General features: G+C 43.7%; 3 protein-coding genes across 3 annotated transcripts in view; 2 read left to right on the forward strand and 1 right to left on the reverse strand.

Annotated features, from left to right (window-relative positions):
• LOC143103244 (cytochrome P450 2K1-like) overlaps nt 1-2,005 on the forward strand; it is a 36,563-nt gene extending 34,558 nt beyond the window's left edge. Inside the window, exons 12-14 of the mRNA XM_076267063.1 lie at nt 368-552; nt 1,032-1,173; nt 1,395-2,005. Coding sequence (XP_076123178.1) covers nt 368-552; nt 1,032-1,173; nt 1,395-1,582 — 515 coding nt within the window. The 3' untranslated portion in view covers nt 1,583-2,005. The remainder of the gene's footprint in view (nt 1-367; nt 553-1,031; nt 1,174-1,394) is intronic.
• A 348-nt stretch (nt 2,006-2,353) lies between these two features.
• On the reverse strand, nt 2,354-11,199 carry LOC143103245 (uncharacterized). The gene is made up of 4 exons (XM_076267064.1): nt 10,943-11,199; nt 10,023-10,678; nt 9,787-9,921; nt 2,354-8,010 (listed from the first exon to the last, which is right to left on the reverse strand). The coding sequence occupies exons 2-4, from the start codon at nt 10,650-10,652 to the stop codon at nt 6,979-6,981; spliced, it is 1,797 nt and encodes a 598-aa protein (XP_076123179.1). The 5' UTR covers nt 10,653-10,678; nt 10,943-11,199; the 3' UTR covers nt 2,354-6,978.
• Nucleotides 11,200-11,201: 2 nt separating this feature from the next.
• LOC143103246 (uncharacterized) lies at nt 11,202-17,221 on the forward strand. Its single transcript, XM_076267066.1, has 7 exons — nt 11,202-11,320; nt 11,956-12,111; nt 13,020-13,208; nt 13,458-13,557; nt 13,839-13,992; nt 16,375-16,516; nt 16,796-17,221. Exons 1-7 carry the CDS (start codon nt 11,217-11,219, stop codon nt 16,899-16,901), a joined length of 951 nt encoding a protein of 316 aa, XP_076123181.1. The 5' UTR covers nt 11,202-11,216; the 3' UTR covers nt 16,902-17,221.
• Nucleotides 17,222-19,215: the final 1,994 nt, after the last annotated feature.

The following is a 19,215-nucleotide window of genomic DNA, read 5'->3' on the forward strand; positions in this document are numbered from 1 at the left end:
TTTTATTTATTTAGGTGCATTGAATTGCCTCTGTGTGCAGAATAATGTGCTAATGCTACATTACTTGCCTTGCATTTGCCTCACTAACTGCTGCAAATTTGCTCACTGAATGGCACAACAGCTTGCAAAACATGTGATTGAGCTGAGATCACAATCATATAAGAGCAGTAATTAAGTTGCCAGTGCTCACTTGAAAAAGAGACTTCTGTCTTAATGTGACCTCCCTGGTGAAACTAAGGATAAATAAAAAATGAAATGAAGTACACTGAACTCCATGGTGATGAAGTACACTGAACTCCATGGTGATGAAGTACACTGAACTCCATGGTGATGAAGTACACTGAACTCCATGGTGACTCATTTGCAGACCGAGTGCAGGAGGAAATGGGCCGGGTGATTGGCGGCCGGCAGCCAGTGGTGGAGGACAGGAAGAGTCTGCCCTTCGTGGATGCCGTGATCCACGAGACCCAGAGGCTAGCCAACATCGTGCCCATGAGTCTCCCACACACCACCAGCTGTGATGTCCACTTCCAGGGCTTCTTCATCAAGAAGGTTTGATCTCATTATTTATGCCCTATGTCGTTACATTTTATGGTTACGGTTATGGGATTTGGCAGACGCCTTTGTCCAATCGACACACAAATACAAAAACAACATAATATTTAAAATTTAACAGGGAACAGATTAGAATGTTGGTCATTTTAGTAAAATGTATGTGTTATGTATCATAATGCGTAGTAAAATTATGCTGTATGCTGTATTTCTCTTACCTTTCCAATGCACTACGGTGTATATTGCTGGCTTTTTCTCATTTGGGATATTGGTAATCTATTTTTACTGTAAGAAGTGTCATTAGACAGAGATAAAAAAAGCAACAAAAAAAAACAAACAGATGTCACTATAAGATGTCCAAAAGGTGTGTTTTCAGGCTGTTTTGATGCATTATCAGACTATACCTTTACCCCAAAAAAACCCTGGGATCTCTCTCTGTCATTTCACTCCTGACCTGTGACCCCTGACCCCTCCTGTAGGGCACAACGGTGTTTCCGCTGCTGACCTCTGTGCTGCGAGATGAGTCCGAATGGGCCAAACCATACGCCTTCCACCCTGAACACTTCCTGGATGACCAGGGGCGCTTTGTCAAGAGAGACGCTTTCATGCCCTTCTCTGCAGGTACATATATATATATCGTTGGTCAGAATAATGTACTTACCTTCCAAGAGCTATCATGCTTCTTTTAATTGATGGTGTGTGATTCTTAACTGGCTAAATTTTATATGTGACGTTATGACGTTTTCAAAATGTTTTTAGGGTCTTTTTTAACTGGTGTAGTTCTTCCAGACAGAACCCTATAGGTCTCTCTATTTAGTTTCTCTCTCTCTCTTTTCTCTCAGGTCGCAGGGTGTGTTTGGGCGAGAGTCTGGCCAGGATGGAACTCTTCCTCTTCTTCGCGTCTCTTCTTCAACGCTTCCGTTTCACTCCTCCTCCCGGCGTCTCCGAGGACGAGCTGGACCTCACCCCGGCGGTGGGTTTGACCCTCAACCCTTCCCCACACAAGCTGTGTGCAGTCAGTCGCTCCTAGGTTCCTACCACCATGTATATGTAACCGAGGTCGTAACTAGTCCGCCTCTCACGCTCACGGCCCTCGAACCCGCACACCTCAACACACACACCGGCATGGGAGTCGAACGCTCTAACCACTGAGCTAAAAGCCCAGGCTTCCAACTCAGCGGTTAGAAGCGTTCTTAAGGTTAGGGGTGTGAGGATTTACACGGGCAACTAGCACTAGCTAGCTCAGTTCGCCTCCGTTACATACAGAGGAACCTCAACACATGTTTAAATGTAAATATTATTTAGCGATGTCATACTGAGGTAGTAGTGAGTAGCGATGTAATACTGAGGTAGTTTGATTTATTGCTACCTCATATTTTAGTCTGTATGGGGATACAGAGAATGTTTGACATTTTGGTATTGTATTTTGTTGTGAAAGTGTTCTTGAACTGAATTTCCCAGCTTTTAAAAAAAAAAAAAAAAAAAGAAATCTACTCATTTTGTACAATATAATATTGTATTGGTATTCTTATTCTATTAAATATTCCTATAAATCAGCAATATGTTGTGTAATGACCATTTCTGACGTTTTCTTTGTAACTAATGTACCATCAATTCATTTTGATGTTAGTGTGTTCATCTACAGGCCAGATAAACACCATTATGTTGGCAAGAGACACCAGCTAGCTTGCTAAAACAAAATAGCTTGCAGCTGCTTTAAAAAAAAGAAAAAAAAAATCAACTTTTGAAGTTATCCAAAAATAATAATAAAAAACAAGTCATCCTTTAATAGTCCTTCATACTCTGTGTCGATCTCTTTTATTGTCAAAATCCTTTAAATAAGCATAGTGAAGAACAAATGTCCAAAAAAACATACTGTACACTGACACATGTACACACACACACACACATACATAGAAAATATAGATGTCCCATTTTGTGGTATCCTCTGTTGACCAAGAAAGTTATTGCAACACGTTTGTATCAAGAAAATTGGTTTTCTTGACTAAAAACACAGAAAATGATTAAATGATTTTAGCACACAAATAATATGTGGAGAAAACAGATCTGTAAAAAGGACAAGAACTAATCCTGAAGCTGAGGCAGGAGGTACCTTATTGTCTGTGGCGGTGTTTCTACTTGGCCTGATCTGATCATAGTGATCAAATTGTCATTATTATTATTATTACGTATTCACTTTGCCGACACTTTTATCCAAAGTGAGGTGGAGACATCAGTTATTACAGGGACTGTGTAACAACTGCATGCTAGCCCAGCTCTTCAGCCACTACACTACACTACAAACGCCCCACACATTCAACATTGTGATCATGATCACAATACTTTTTTTAAATCAACGTTTTACATCTTTTTTTAATGCACTCAATCTCCTTTGACCTGTTCAATATTTAACATTTCACAGTGAGACTAACTGGCAGCAGAGCATTTACAGATATTTTATTCCAATGTGCACCTGACCACCTAGCTATCAATACAAGTTTACAAAAGTACACTTGGGTCAGGGTTTGGTGTGTGATCACATCTGTCTTTAAAATACCTGCTTGCGGTCATACCATGCCGATAAAATACCTACGGGGATCACAACATTGAGGTACAGGAGTAATCAGGATATTTGGGAATATGGGCTGGTGAATCCCAAGTGTACAGGAGTAATCAGGATATTTGGGAATAGGGGCTGGTGAATCCTAAGTGTACAGGGGTAATCAGGATATTTGGGAATATGGGCTGGTGAATCCTAAGGTACAGGAGTAATCAGGATATTTGGGAATATGGGCTGGTGAATCCTAAAGTGAATCCTGAGGAATAATCAGGATATTTGGGAATAGGGGCTGGTGAATCCTAAGGTACAGGAATAATCAGGATATTTGGAATATGGGCTGGTGAATCCTAAGGTACAGGAGTAATCAGGATATTTGGGAATAGGGGCTGGTGAATCCTAAAGTGAATCCTGAGGAATAATCAGGATATTTGGGAATATGGGCTGGTGAATCCTTAGGTACAGGAGTAATCAGGATATTTGGGAATAGGGGCTGGTGAATCCTAAGGTACAGGAGTAATCAGTATATTGGGAATAGGGGCTGGTGAATCCTAAGGTACAGGAGTAATCAGGATATTTGGGAATAGGGGCTGGTGAATCCTAAGGTACAGGAGTAATCAGGATATTGGGAATAGGGGCTGGTGAATCCTAAGGTACAGGAGTAATCAGGATATTGGGAATAGGGGCTGGTGAATCCTAAGGTACAGGAATAATCAGGATATTTGGGAATAGGGGCTGGTGAATCCTAAGGTACAGGAGTAATCAGGATATTTGGGAATAGGGGCTGGTGAATCGTGTAGCAGCAAATTGGTCAGTGCCAAGGTCAGGGGACGATTCCAGCACTTGCTTGACTGTTTTGTCAGTGTTTCACAACAAATAATATTGTTTTTTTATTTTGCTTGTGATGCACAAACGTTGTACAACTACTGTTTCCACACTCTACATCAACATTTACTTTCTTTACATCAACACTGTGCAGAACACTGAGATCCTTTTAATTTTCTTAAACGTAAGACAACAGTAAACCAGAGGCTCTGTCTCAAACCTTTGAGAATGTTTATTTTACTGGAGTGCATCCTTGAGAGACTACAGTATTAATAATCAAACAGAGAGAATAGATATGAAAAGGCTCTGCACAAAACAAAGGCTTTTAGTCAGTAACAGTTTGCAGCCAGTCAGAAACAGCAGCACAAATAAAACGTCATCTACAACTCGGTCAACTGAAAAGGTTTCAGCATTCACATTTTCCCTTTCAATATTTTAAATGTGGAGGTATACTTCTAGTTATTCCCCAAATCAAATAAAACTAATAAAAATAAAAAATCCTTGGAGATATGAAATATTATTTTGACATGACGTGGATATGGACATGACGTGGAGCTACAGCTACTGAAAAGGTTTCAGCATATGTATGTATGTGATGTATGTGTTAGGTACAAAAAGAAATCTCACCACATTTCTCATTTGAGGAACTAAAGTTCGGAACTCCCAACTGTTTTGAGAGAATGGTTTGTGAGATCACAGAGCTAAACATCATGGTCTTTCTGCGACTTTGGTCACCAACGTATTCTACTTTTTTTAGTAGAGTCCATTTTATTTCAAATAAATGAAGTATTGTTTTTCAGGTTTTTCTGTTATTTTTTCTTGCGCTTCAACATTCTGTGAGAGAATGAACAGTTATTGGAGACAAGGAAAATTCAGTGCTTTGGAAAAGTATTTAAAGCAACACCAAAGAACTTTCCCTCTGTCGCACGCACGCTATTTGTTTATCCAGCACCGGCTTTACAAATAACGATGTCCACAGACAAGGTAGAATATGTTGCATGATTTATGAAAGTACGATTTATTGCGACATCAGATGCAAGTCAAATTTGTAGTTTCTTATGTCTCATTCCATCGAACTACAGATCCGCTACTAGGGGTGTCACGATTCTCCAAATCCTCGATTCGATGTAATTTTCGATTTTAAAGTCACGATTCGATTCGATTTTCGATCTTTTTAAAATATTACTATTAATGCATTCCTTATATGTTATTTACTCTTTTTGGCCTTTTCTTTTTCGGGGGGCTTTTATTTTGAAACCGCTTTGAAACCGTTCCAACCGCGAGGTTGTAATGTAAACAGAACTAACTTTAGGCTAAAACAGAGACGTGAACATAGTAAAATGAAACAACACAGAATGTTAATTTGATTGTTTCAGCACACTCCGAAGAGACCCAAGGTTAGTGTTCATGGAATATGTACTTATAAATATGCATTTTAAGCCTTAAAGTAACTTTGGACTGTAATTAGACCATCTTTTCACTTGCTAAGTTGAGTAGGCTAAGTTAGTTTTAATTGACGTGAATGAAGGAATACTTCCACCGCCTTAACAATCTTTGCTTCCACACCGGTGATTTCAAAGTAGCAAGAGGGGCTTTGAATTCGGTAGGTTGGTGTGTAGGCCTATATTTTAACTGGCTGCAGCCTAAAATTAGAGGAGTGTTGACGCTGCAGTTCAGCACGTGCATGTGTGTTTGTGCTCTTGGCATACACGCTGGACGTGACATTGGGGGTGTGGCTGCATCGTCGATTCTACTTTTAAGTTCGAAGTTCGAGATTGAGATGTAATTTCGATCGATTTCGAAATAAAATCGAAATCGTGACACCCTTATCCGCTACCCGATCTGGCAAACTTACATAGTGCGGTTATAGCCGATAGAATGCCGCAAAGCGAATGCAGAAGTGCTGTTCACCCTGTTACAAGTTGATGAACCACTGAAACGATTTTGGAAACATTATTTTAAGGTACAAAAAACTCTTTGGTGTTGCTTTAAGCCCATGAAAGTATCACTATTTTGCCGATTACTAAGGTCACTTAGAAACATTTTCCCTTTCAATATTTTTAATGTGGAGGTACAGTATACTTCTAGTTATTCCCCAAATCAAACAATTTATGTATCTACTATTATAAATAAATCAATTAAAACTGTTTTCAATAAAAAAAAATTCCTTGGAGATATGAAATATTATTTTGACATATTATGGACATGACGTGGAGCTACAGCTATATAAGTTCATACAGTAGAAACCCGCCTCTAGCTCCTCACTAAGCAGTCTAGTTGGAGGCCCGGATAGTTGGAGGAACCGGATGTGCAACTGAAGCGGAATGTATGGCGAAAAAAATGAGCTTCCACCATAATCAGTGGAACTGGCTACAACAGAGGTGGCAGTGGCACGCATGCGCCGCGGACATTTGGTAAAAATGGACCCATCTTTTAAGTTCTATCTCTAGAACATGTTGTATGTTCTATCTATCTCCATTTCTTTTTTTGGCTTGGCACTTCAGTTATGCTCCCAGTGTCTCCCAGTGTGGTGGTCAGATGCTCTCCACCTTGATGATGTTGAGGAGCTGGGGCTCCTGTGGTGGTCAGATGCTCTCCACCTTGATGATGTTGAGGAGCTGGGGCTCCTGTGGTGGTCAGATGCTCTTCACCTTGATGATGTTGAGGAGCTGGGGCTCCTGTGGTGGTCAGATGCTCTCCACCTTGATGATGTTGAGGAGCTGGGGCTCCTGTGGTGGTCAGATGCTCTCCACCTTGATGATGTTGAGGAGCTGGGGCTCCTGTGGTGGTCAGATGCTCTTCACCTTGATGATGTTGAGGAGCTGGGGCTCCTGTGGTGGTCAGATGCTCTCCACCTTGATGATGTTGAGGAGCTGGGGCTCCTGTGGTGGTCAGATGCTCTCCACCTTGATGATGTTGAGGAGCTGGGGCTCCTGTGGTGGTCAGATGCTCTCCACCTTGATGATGTTGAGGAGCTGGGGCTCCTGTGGTGGTCAGATGCTCTCCACCTTGATGATGTTGAGGAGCTGGGGCTCCTGTGGTGGTCAGATGCTCTCCACCTTGATGATGTTGAGGAGCTGGGGCTCCTGGGGCGAGAGGGTGAGGGGGGAGAGGGCAGGGATGGACGTGCCGCAGTCCTGGAGGCTGGCGCCCACTTGGCCAGCTGAGAGTTCAGAGTCCTTCCTGCCTGCAAAAGCATCTGTGTATGACAGGCCCTGACCCAGAGCTGGACTCGCCATCTGGGTGTGTGACTGCACCAGGGTCTGAGTGTAGTCGGGCGGCGTGTGTGTCAGGGACTGCGTGTAAGCCGGCGACGTGGTGTGTGTGTGTGCGTGTGTGTGCGCTGGATGGAGACCCTCTGAGCCGCCGAAGCCGTTCATGCCTCCGACTCCTCCTCCCGCCGAACTCATTCCGGAGAACGTGAACGCGCCCGTGCCGTCCAGCCCGGAGCTGTCGCTCAGAGACAGGCCGCCCTGCGAGTAGCTGCTCTGCGTGGAGGCGAAGGCCGTGCTCTGGCTGTACGAGGACGACGCCACCGCCGCCGGCAGGGAGGCCGGAACCGATGACACAGGCGGAGGAGGGGGCGTCGGGGTGGCGTGGGCCAGTCCGCAGGGGCTCGGCCGCGAGGCCAGGAACTGCAGGGTGCTGAGGATCTGCTTCTGCACCTGAGTCTGCTGCACCTGCTCCCTCTCCAGCCGCCCCTGCTGCTCCACCAGCATCCGCACGGCCAGCCCCAGGCTGCGCACCTCCGAGCCCAGCCCCTGCACCTGCTCCCCCACGCTGCGCACCTCCGAGCCCAGCCCCTGCACCTGCTCCCCCAGGCTCTGCCGCAGCGCCTCCAGGGCCCCAGGCTGGTAGCTGGGCGACGGCTCCCTCCTCTGGGGCTGCTGGCTGGCTGGGTGCTGGATGCGGACGCCCGGGTTGGGGTTGTGGTTTGCGGCTGCCTGGGCGGTTGTCGCGCTCGGACCAGTGGGGCTGGGGAGTCGGACGCCCACTCGGGGGGGCGGGACTCCTATCCGCGGCTGGAAGCCTCGTCTGGCCAAACTAGCGTCGGGATGACCGTCCGCAATCCCCCTCTGTAGGGTGAGGTTAGTGGTTGTTTACATGTTCAATTAACCTTCTAACACTGTTCAGCTCAAAAATCCCTGTACCATTAAATATGACATTTTTCATCAGATTTACTCAAGACCTTATGATATCCTTCACAAAAGGCATTTGAACACATGAAATTCATTGTGACTAATTTCTTTGAATTTTGAGTGATTTATTCAACTTGGGTCACAGTTTTTTTGTTCACGGTCAAAAATGACCACCATAGGTGGGAAAGAGTATAATTTTCATCCAGGAGTTGAAAGACATCTCAATACACACACTCCTACAACTTTCCTGTGCGTGTGTGCCCATTCTACACATGAATCATACTTTCCACAAGAAAGCTTAGAGTAAATTATGGGAGCCCAGTGTTTTCTTGAACTAATGTACTTCTCCCCCAATGTGAACCACACCTGCCAAACAAATCAATCTTGTGTAAATTGTAGGAACCCATCTCAATGTTCGCACACACATGCATGCATTACGCATACACACACATGTACACTCACTCTCTCTCTCTCTCTCTCTCACACACACACACACACACACACACACACACACGCACACACACACACACATAGTTCATATTGTCAGTTCATGTTGTCATGTTGCCACTTGTGCATGTGAACCACCAATGTTCGCACACACATGCATGCACACACACACAGAAACACACACCCACACCCACACAGACACACAGACACACCATACACACACACACGCACACACACACACACATATGGCCATAGCAAACAAACTAAGTAGGGAAGCAAGTACATTATAGTTGTAATTAAATTAGCAAGGCATAAGCAAATATATTGCATATGCCTGTAAGTAAACTGGCAAATGTATAGCCTGCATTTGTTAGAAACAGAGTTATAAATATGTAATACTTTATGTTTTAATTGTACTGGCATATGTCTGTTTCTTTCCACACTTGCAACTGCCTGTACACTTTATGTGTGCCTCCTAATTTTTATTTCATTCTACTTTCTTACCTTTAACTTTTAATCCTGCCTGCCTCCCTTTTAACCGTACAATGTTCAGTGCTTTGAGTACATGATAAAGTGCTCTACAAATAAAATGTGTTATTATTATACAAAAGTGCCTGTGTTTTTCATGTTGCGATCAGAGTGCCGGTTTTGTACTGAGGTATGAGGCCAGGTGGGGTGACTGCTTTCTCCTTTTGCTACATAATGCCAGAAGTGAAAGGGCTTGCTGTGATGCTTAATGAAATGCGCTCAAAGTAAGAGCTGTATGAGGGACCCTTAGGTCAGGTTGACTCCTGTATGAGGGCCCCCATGGAAAGGCGATGCATTAGTGAGGCACCCTGTGATGAACAGTGGATGGAAGGATGTACGAGGGGCACCTGTCTGTGTGAAGTGCATTAGTGTGCTTCATGGAGTTTGACAGAATGCCAGCATATGGTTGAGTATGTGCCCTGACTACCATAGCAACATCCATGGCTTTTTGGCTTGCTACCCCGTAGCCCCAAGTTTGAGCCCTGAATGATCCCTATGTTAAAATAAGAGCAGTTAAAACTGTCTGGTCAAATTTGACCAACAGTAAATTAAGGGGGGTAGCAACGAACAGTGTTTAAAGGTTTAAAAAAGTCCACTTACAAAGACATACATGAAAAGATAATAGATTAAAAACATGCTTTTCTGCTTGGCTATTCAATGACAGCCTAGAAACCTGCAACATTATGTTTGTGGTCAAATCTCCTCCTAATGAGTGTTAGTAATTAGGGACGCACTCACCACTTGCTGGGGCCTGGGCGCAGTAAGGTCAATTGAGGAGGACACCGGAGGCAACATCATATTGCGCATATATGACTGATCTCTCCTCGGTTGGGGCGCCACCTGCTGGGCAGGTGAAAGACCACCATCTCTGATCTACAAGAAACAAAGACACTCACAAATCTGCACTAAACACTACTTTAATAATAATAATAATAATAATAATAATAATAATAATAAAACTGGGGCTCATTTACCCTCGCTCGGTGAAGCATGGCTTTATCCAGCAGCCTTTTGCGGGCCAACAGAACAGGGTTGGTGGCTGGTGAGGGAGTGAGGCGTCTCCGTGCAAAGATCCCCGTCATGGCTCCAACACCCGTGGTCATGTTTGTCCGCTGCGCCTGGGTCCCATCCTGCCGAGCTCTCTGTGCCAGAGACGTGACGCTGACAATGCGAATATCCTCCTCCTCATCCTGTTTCCTTGCATCATTGTCCTCTCTGCTCCCGCCACTTGTGGATCTGGAGCCCCTCTCTTCAGCCGAAGACCTTCCCTGATGATGAGTAGGGTCAGGGGATGTGGAAAATCCAGCAACCCGGGATGCCTCCCGCATGAGGCTCCCTAGCTGTCGGTCCCTCCAGCTGTTGCTCCTGCTCGCGGAGCTGCTGTCACCAGTGCCCACCGCGGGCGCCTGAACACCAGCAACGCCCCTGGCCGCTGCCAGATTTGTCCCGTTCCTGCCATTGTACTCTTTGAGAAACAAATAGATAGCTTGTGCGGATACCTTGATGTTCTCCAGCTCCAGAACCGCCTTTATCTTCCGAAAACTCAAACCAGCTTCTCGCAGCTCCACCACTTTACGCTTTGCGGCGTCATCCAGCCGACCCATGATCACCAATTTTCAAGGGTCTTGACCTTCATGTTATTGACAAAGAATATTTTTTTATAATAACTTATTAAAGTCAGAGACCAGACTGTTGCATTTGGTAACGGTTCAACATTCAAACATGGTTAATATGGTTCATCGCCTCAGTTTAAAGATCTGTGATAGTGATGTTATCACCAAACATCTCGCCCAGTTGACAACGTAACGTTACAAGTAAACACACATCGCATTCACCTTTTTCGTTATTCCAGCAAATGCATATAACATTGCAACTATATACAGAGCAAACTCACCTGCTGCGATTCCTTGCGTTTACAAATCAGGGACCAAACACGTTAGGTGGTATACACCTAACCTGACTCGAGCGAGCGAGCTACCTGGCTATCGCTAGTTAGCTAATGTTAAGTAATACAAATCAACCAACGTCAGCTGACAACCACATAAAAGAAGATTAAAACTTACTAAAAGGGCAGGGACCATATTCTGAACATACTAGCCACGTAGTTGGACTGAATTCTGACTTGAGCCTCACAATCACAATTTCTCTCCCCTAATGTAAACACTCGTATGGCACGTCGACTACGTGATGACATCATCTTTCAGACACGTCATCTATCAGCGACACACCGAGGCCAGTGGGAGGGAATTGTTTGTACCATTGACTTGAAAATGTAAGTACTGCAATGTAGAATCTATTTCAATCCTTTCTTATAGTTATTGTTAGAAACGTAGGGAAATGTCGAATTATACTAATGTAGAAGTATACTTTAAATTCGTGTAAATGTGTCTCCTAAGTGGACATAACACGACTCAAATTAGCTTTGATGGCTCGAACTGTAATAAATGGGAGCTTTCGTACTACCAACGTTAATGCCAACGGATCACTAAACGGCTGATAACTAGGTTGATTTCGCACTTCACGGATTGATATATACGTAGGGAAAGAAATGCATAATCTCACCCTGGGTCTTTGGGACTTGTAACTTTTTGTTAACCCTATTGTTAGCACGTAGGATGTTTCAGCAGCTTTGTTTACAAATGCATCAGCTGGAGATGCTTGCTACACTAACACCAGAATCTTTGCTAACACTAACTTTAACATTAAATAGGACTTCATACATCGTCCTATTCGTCTGAAATTGTAAAGCACCAACAGTGACGTTAGTAATTCTCCAAGCACAAGTATCAGACAGTAACTTGCTTTTTGGTCCATTTTATCTATCAACATTTTTGCTAACTTAGCTGCTGGGTTAAGGTACTAGTATGGCTTGTTCAGTGAGACACTCTTTTCTTTCTTCGTGCTTAGGGCACCGTCACCTACGAAACGGAAAGAGCGGTCAGAGGATAAAACCAAAGAGCGAGGCAAAGAGAAGTCCGGAACCAAGGAAGGAACAGAGAAAGACCGTGGCCGAGACAAGACTCGCAAACGTCGCAGTGCATCCACAGGAAGTAGCAGCAGCAGGTATGGTGGTGTTAATGTTAATCTCAAATGAAAACATTCTTGCTCAATTTATTTACAAGTAAATCCAGTGTCTCGTCGATTTTTTGTGGCACGGAGGCTGTGTTGGATGATCATTGTATAATGTTAGGCCAGTTAACGTTTTATCAACTACTGTGGGTAAACGTTTTATCAACTACTGTGTCGATAATTGATGTGCTGGCACATCATCAATAGCTGATGTCACGAAACATAATGCATAATGCATGCATACATTTTGCACAAATATCTTTCACTAAATTTCAAAGCAGTTGCAGCTGTTCACCTAGACATGTCACAAAGTCGTCTCGATTTATCTTTCTAAGATTGAGATGACCAAGTATGTTGTAATATTGAAGGTGACTGTAAGGTCGCTGGAGGGTAAAGAAGTGCCACACCCTCTGGCTCCATATGAATGGTTTTATTAATTTTATTTATCAATGGTTTTATTATTTGGCCTGGGGCCCCTCTACCCTCACCATGTATGGTGTAATGGCGTTGTGAGGATCTGCATTGTATATACCGTAGTGTTTTGTAGACTCCTCATATTGATGATCAGCAGAGGTTGGAGACTATTTCTTTTCCATGACGCTTGACTGTCTGCAAGGCTAAGGCTGCATTTCTGTGCTGATATGGATTGATCTCATGACACTGATACCTGGGCAGTTTCAGCTCTCGAGTCTGTTTCTCCACTTCTGTCAAGAGCACTGAACTCTGAAGCATGTTGAATTGGGGGTATATGTTGCCAGGGTTGTGTAGCGGTTATTGCTTAGGTCAATACGGATCAGATACCCGACCAATACACACCTCTTTATGTCACTTTGGAGTTTGTATAAATATTTGCAGAATTGTGACGTTGAGAATTGTTCCATCATCTTCTGTTTCCCTCTCAGGTCTCGTTCCAGCTCGTCCTCCAGTAGCAGCTCCGCTTCTAGCTCGGGTTCCTCCAGTGGATCCAGCTCCTCATCCGGTTCCAGCCGCTCCGGTTCCTCTTCCCGCTCCTCCTCCTCTTCCTCCTCTTCATCGGGATCTCCTAGTCCCAGCCGCAGACGGCATGATAACCGACGCAGGTCCCGCTCAAAGTGAGTAGAGTCCTCTCTACAGTTCAACTTAAACAGGTTAAAGTTGAATGGAAAGTAGATGTGTGCTTTATAGCTCGTCATAGTGAGTACCAGTCCAGTAATATTTCTGTGCTGAATTGTGATATTTAATGATAACTTATCTGTATGAGTTAAATGCTCTAGTGGGGCAGCATTCTGTCTGTTGTCCTTGTGCCGGACGTACCAGATTTCTTTCAAGAAATTTCTTTCGATTTCAATTTCTTTCATCAGGTCACAGAAAAGAGGGGAGGAGAAGGAGAGAAAGAAGAGATCTCCCAGCCCCAAACCCACCAAAATTCATGTCGGACGACTCACTCGCAACGTTACCAAGGTGTGGCTGCCATCTCTGTGACGTAGAAATTGTAGATGCACTGTAGCTACAGGACCATCTGCAGAGATCATAGTGTCACCTAGACACTTTTCTTGTTGGTCTATCTAAACAAAACCATACCTATCTTCACATTTTTCCACTAATTCTAAGCATGAGGTATAAGTGTGTGGGCAGCTTGACTGACATTAAGTGAAGCTTCTGTGTTTTGTCACAATTAGCAGAAATCTTTGTGCTAACAGTCAAAATGTGGTGGTCTTTTTCCCCCCTTTTGTATTGTGTAGGACCACATTCAGGAGATTTTCGCGACTTATGGGAAGATAAAGATGGTGGACATGCCTACGGACAGATTCCACCCCCATCAGTCGCGAGGCTATGCCTACGTAGAGTACGAAACGCCAGAAGAGGCGCAGAAAGCCCTCAAGTACATGGATGGAGGTAGGCTGACATTTAAAACTAGTATTTGATTCTAAACCAGTGCACTTCTGTTCATGAGCACTATGCCTCTTGTGGTTTCAAATTCAGCTAATTGTGCCTTATGACACTGCAGCTGCTGTCCTCTATGGATCTGTGCACATTTGATTTTAGAATGCGTCTTTTGTGATCCGATCACAATTGGTCAGCTGAGACGCATCACATTTTACACGTGTGCAAAGTGTACGGTCAAGATACTATGCTGAGCACTTGTGTTTAAGTTCTGCTATTGCTAACATCACATTCATTAGAACTCCCATTGTCCAGGATGCATCAGAACACATTAACATTTAGACAACAAGCTATGTGGTCAAATGAGTCTCGTACCACCTCGGCAGCGATTGGATCAAAGTGCGTCTGTGATTGTTTACACTTGTCTTTAGAACTGGGGGGTATTCCAAGTACGTGGTTTAGTGACAAAAGTTAACTCCGAGTAAGTGGTAAACCTCCTAATAGAAGAGCTGTATGGCTTTATTCACCTAAAAAAACAATGTCATAGGGCTCTTGTTGTAGGAGGTTTACCACTTACTCTGAGTTAACTTGGAATACCCTCCTGACCACTTGTGATTGGATCAACCAAGATGCATTTTAAAACCAAAGGGGATGCATTTGTTTGTGCTCACTACAACTCTGGGGTTGGTATACAGTCAGGCTCTCTAAATGGGAGGAGAACATAATGTCTGAGCCATACGTCATTCCAGCCTTGCGTGGAACAGAGGGATGTAATCTGATAGCCTGTTCATCTGAAATATCAACAACCTTTTACAAGAATCACAGACGACATCTTTAACAGAGGCCATTGTGAGAAATGGAGTAGCTACCTCCAGTGGTCATTACACTCCTTTCCCTTTAAGCACTGTAGAAGAACTAGATTCCTGTAGAAGAGCTAGCGTCCTGTAGAAGAACTAGCACTGTAGAAGAGCTAGCGTCCTGTAGAAGAGCTAGAGTCCTGTAGAAGAGCTAGCGTCGAGCTAGCGTCCTGTAGAAGAGCTAGCGTCCTGTAGAAGAGCTAGAGTCCTGTAGAAGAGCTAGCGTCGAGCTAGCGTCCTGTAGAAGAGCTAGCGTCCTGTAGAAGAGCTAGCGTCCTTGTGATAATGTAGCCTCGTGGTCCAGGAGAAGCAGACAGGTTTTGGTGTAAAAAAGGTTTATTGACTCAGTGGATATACTCCGAAAACACCCGTTAAAAGTAACCTATATTAATTACAAAAAAACAATGACTCGTAGACTAGACAATATACAAAGAAACGCGGTGTAAAAAAGGTTTATTGACTCGGTGGATATACTCCAAAAACACCCGTGAAAAGTAACCTATATTAATTACAAAAAAACAATGACTCATAGACTAGACAAAATACAAAGAAACGCGGAGTCAAACATTTGACTGTAAATAACCACTTCTTCCTAAACACTCACAGCAGTGTCAGGTACGCACAACATGTGCAATCCAGAGGACTCGCCTTCTCCCTCCACAGGGATTTAAAGTGATCAGGTGACCTCCCCTAAAAACAGGCCTACTCCTTAATAGGCTAATCAGCCAATTTGGGTACCCAGGGGCACACGCCCCTTCTTGCGCCTCCAGCGCAACTACACAAACTAAATCAAAGAACCTGCAGTTGAAATCATAACACTATCACTGGCAGAAAAATAACAGTAACAGAATCTATGCACTTTGCCAAAGGAACATACCACCTACAATGAAAAAACATGCCAAAAAACATAATATAAACATAGTGACAGTGTGGGTCACTCTGTCACAGTCCTATGGAAGAGCTAGCGTCCTGTAGAAGAACTACCGTCCTGTAGAAGAACTACCGTCCTGTAGAAGAACTACCGTCCTGTAGAAGAACTGGCATCCTGTAGAAGAACTAGCACTGTAGAAGAACTAGCGTCCATTAGAAGAACTAGCACTGTAGAAGAACTACCGTCCTGTAGAAGAACTAGCATCCTGTAGAAGAGCTAGCACTATAGAAGAACTAGCACTGTAGAAGAACTACCGTCCTGTAGAAGAACTAGCATCCTGTAGATAAGCTAGCACTATAGAAGAACTAGCGTCCTGTAAACTGGCTGTCGGTAGGGGAGCAAGCCTTGCAGCACTGGCAATAGGCAGTGTTAAAAAAGGTGTGTGTAGAAAAGATGGGCATCACCAGAGGCTAGATGATGATGATGATTAATACTGTGTTGAAACTTACATCAGTATAAAGGGCCCCAGTCATGCCGGCCATTAATAACATGTCCAGTGTGATCACCATGCATTTCAACACATTGAACTGAAATGCCATGATTGTAACGGGGTGTGTGTGTGTGAGTGTGAGAGACTACACTGACTGATCACATTTGGTCTTTCAGGTCAGATTGATGGACAGGAGATCACCGCCATTGCCATATTGACCCAGCGTACTCGCCCTCCCCCGCGACGCGCCTCGCCCCCACGCAGAATGCCCCCGCCCCCACCGATGTGGCGACGCACCCCTCCCCGCATGAGGCGAAGGTTGGTACTTGCCTCTGACTGGCGTCATGCTCGACTCAGCTCCTGTTGTTTGATGAAAAAGGAGCATTTCAAATATCCCGCAGTTTTAGTGTTCTTTTGCATGATTGGCTCCTTTTCAGTAACTGTTCCCCCAACTTCCCTGTTGTGTCTTGCATAGATGTTAGATGCATGAACAAATATTGCCATTGGGCTTGAGTTCAAAGGTTCCGCATAAACGAGGCACGAGTGTCACTTATACATTCAAAGCATCTTCATACTCTGATCCTTCCTCATCTATAGGTCTCGGTCACCACGGCGACGGTCACCTGTTCGCCGGCGTTCCCGCTCCAGATCTCCGGGCCGCAGGAGACATCGCTCGCGCTCCAGCTCCAACTCCTCCCGATAGAGAGTGGCGCGCGTCCGTCCCCTCTGGTCGCGGTGTTTCGAGCCGCATTGCCCGATTCTCTGCCCCGCAGTCGCCGTCTCTGATGCCTCAGAGCCTAAAGTAGTCACTGTCAACGTTATTTTATGATTTTTATTTTTTAATTAAGGGTGAAAGAAGTCAATGTCATGGTGAAATCACTTTTGTCTCTAACAATAGGTGCATACTGGATTCACAATGCTGTCTTGTTCTAGAAACAATTTAGATCAGATGGGAAATAATTTTGCTACACACTGACTTTTGTACTTGAGTTTTGTCAATTAAACTTATAAAATTACCTTTAACCTGTCTTTGACTGTATGTGAATACTGAGCGCTTGACAGAGCTTCATAGTGAGAGCTTTTTGCCTTCATAAATGGCCGGTTGCCGTCTGTCTTTATCACGCTCGTTCATGCATGGTGGCAGCTAGATCTGTAGGTCAGTGGTTTTCAAAGTGGGGACCGTAAGGGGTGCCAGGGGGGCCTCAGCAAGTTGGAAGGAAAAATAAAAGCAACAAATAAATAATTTGAAAAATGTAAAATATACCTATTACTATGAGGGTTGTTATACAATGCCACTATAATAATTTGTTGCATATCTGAACATTATATTTTCCATGATAATGACTGGGAATAATAGTAGAGTGATGGCTCCCATATAGCAGAAAGCCCCAAATGCTATTTTTACACACTGTATGCTCTATCGCGAAGTGAAATCATTTTTAGGATTAGTTTAATGTATTTTTACATTTGCCGTAGTATTGTCGATGGGTTTAATAACACATCAAGGGGGTCCTTGGCTAGAACCTAGTGGTATTTGGGGGGCCTTGTCGTTGAAAAGTTTGGGATCCCCTGCTCTAGGTCATCTGTATTTCTCTTTGTGGAAAGACGTATGGAGCTTGGTCTGCTAAGTGTAATTACGAATCATAAGACTCTGTCGAACCTTGTGGTACGCGAGCTGCCACTAGGGGGTACGCGAGATGAAAAGGGCAATGGCGGAAAGGAGTTAAAAATGATTAATTAATTCATACTCTAATTAATTCATAAATAATACATAATTTCGAATCGGGTTATAATGATATGGAAACGTGAAATTAAAGGAAATCATTTGTCAACTCTATAATAGGGTATGTTTTCATTAAAAAAATAAGCTACACACAATAGGCTACACGTGATTTCCTGCGGGCAGCCAGAATATCTGGCGCGTTAGTTTCGTTGAAGTATAGGCTAGGTAGAAGGCTGCGTAAACATGGAAAACTGGCTAAAAACAGGGACACTGTCCAAAAGGCCTAATTAAAGTGATCGAAGAGGAGAAGCGAGAGAAACAGAGCAGGACACAGGTAACGATGGAATGGGATGGGGGGCAGACTAATGAAGGTGGAGATGGAGCGCAGGGGACAAAAGAAAGAACAAGACAGAAAAGACTGCGCGAAGAAAGCTAAAGTATGATGGATTGGGAGACAGACTGCCCAAAGCCACAGTGCGTGGTCTGCAGTGAGATGCTACCTAACCATACTAATGTGGTCCTCCACTGTTTTTTGTAACGTGAGAGCTCATAGACCAGTTGCACATTTTTATTATGTTATCATGTAGGGCGGCTAATTAAACAACGATGCCTGGAATGCGTCAATAGAATGAGTTACTTTTTTATGTGTTGGATGGTGGGGGTACGCGAGCCGAGTCAGGATGTAGAAGGTGGTCCGCGGGGAAAAAAGTTTGGGAACCGCTGCTTTACAACATTAGGAAGGTCAGACCTTATCTGACACAAGATTCCACACAAATACAACTTCTTGCAGGCCATGGTTATCTCCAAGCTGAACTATTGTAATTCACTGTTACCGTTTGTTTTATGTCTGGTCTTGTTCTGTAAGCCTACTGTCTTTGCAAAGACAGGCTTGCTTTACTGTCACTGTCTATAGAGCTGCACAGTCCCGCCCACTATGTTTTTTTTCCCCTGCTATTAATAAAATTAAAATGAAAACAGTGAAATTAAAATGAAAAACTCGTTTTGCCATGTAATTTTCGAAGTGTCAGTGCAATTATCCTGCCAAATTTAAAAATAAAATGAAATATATACATTTGGCTTTTAATTTTCCTGATAAACACAATACATTTGTGACAAAAATAAAAATAAATTGAAAACGTCTATTTGTCATTTCATTTTCATTACCATCCTGGTATATTACTGCAGAAAATGAAAATGTTAGTTGGAAAATGAAAATGCAAACTTCACTTTGACTTTGCCTTTTCCTGACAATGCGCAAAATGTATGCCAAAATGATAAATAAAATGAAAACTGA

The sequence above is a fragment of the Alosa pseudoharengus genome, unplaced genomic scaffold (genome assembly GCF_046254945.1).
Source record: "Alosa pseudoharengus isolate Yale_2024_CS ecotype anadromous, Long Island Sound unplaced genomic scaffold, YU_APseudo_1.1 YU_APseudo_1.1_scf_4, whole genome shotgun sequence".
NCBI lineage: Eukaryota > Metazoa > Chordata > Actinopteri > Clupeiformes > Clupeidae > Alosa > Alosa pseudoharengus.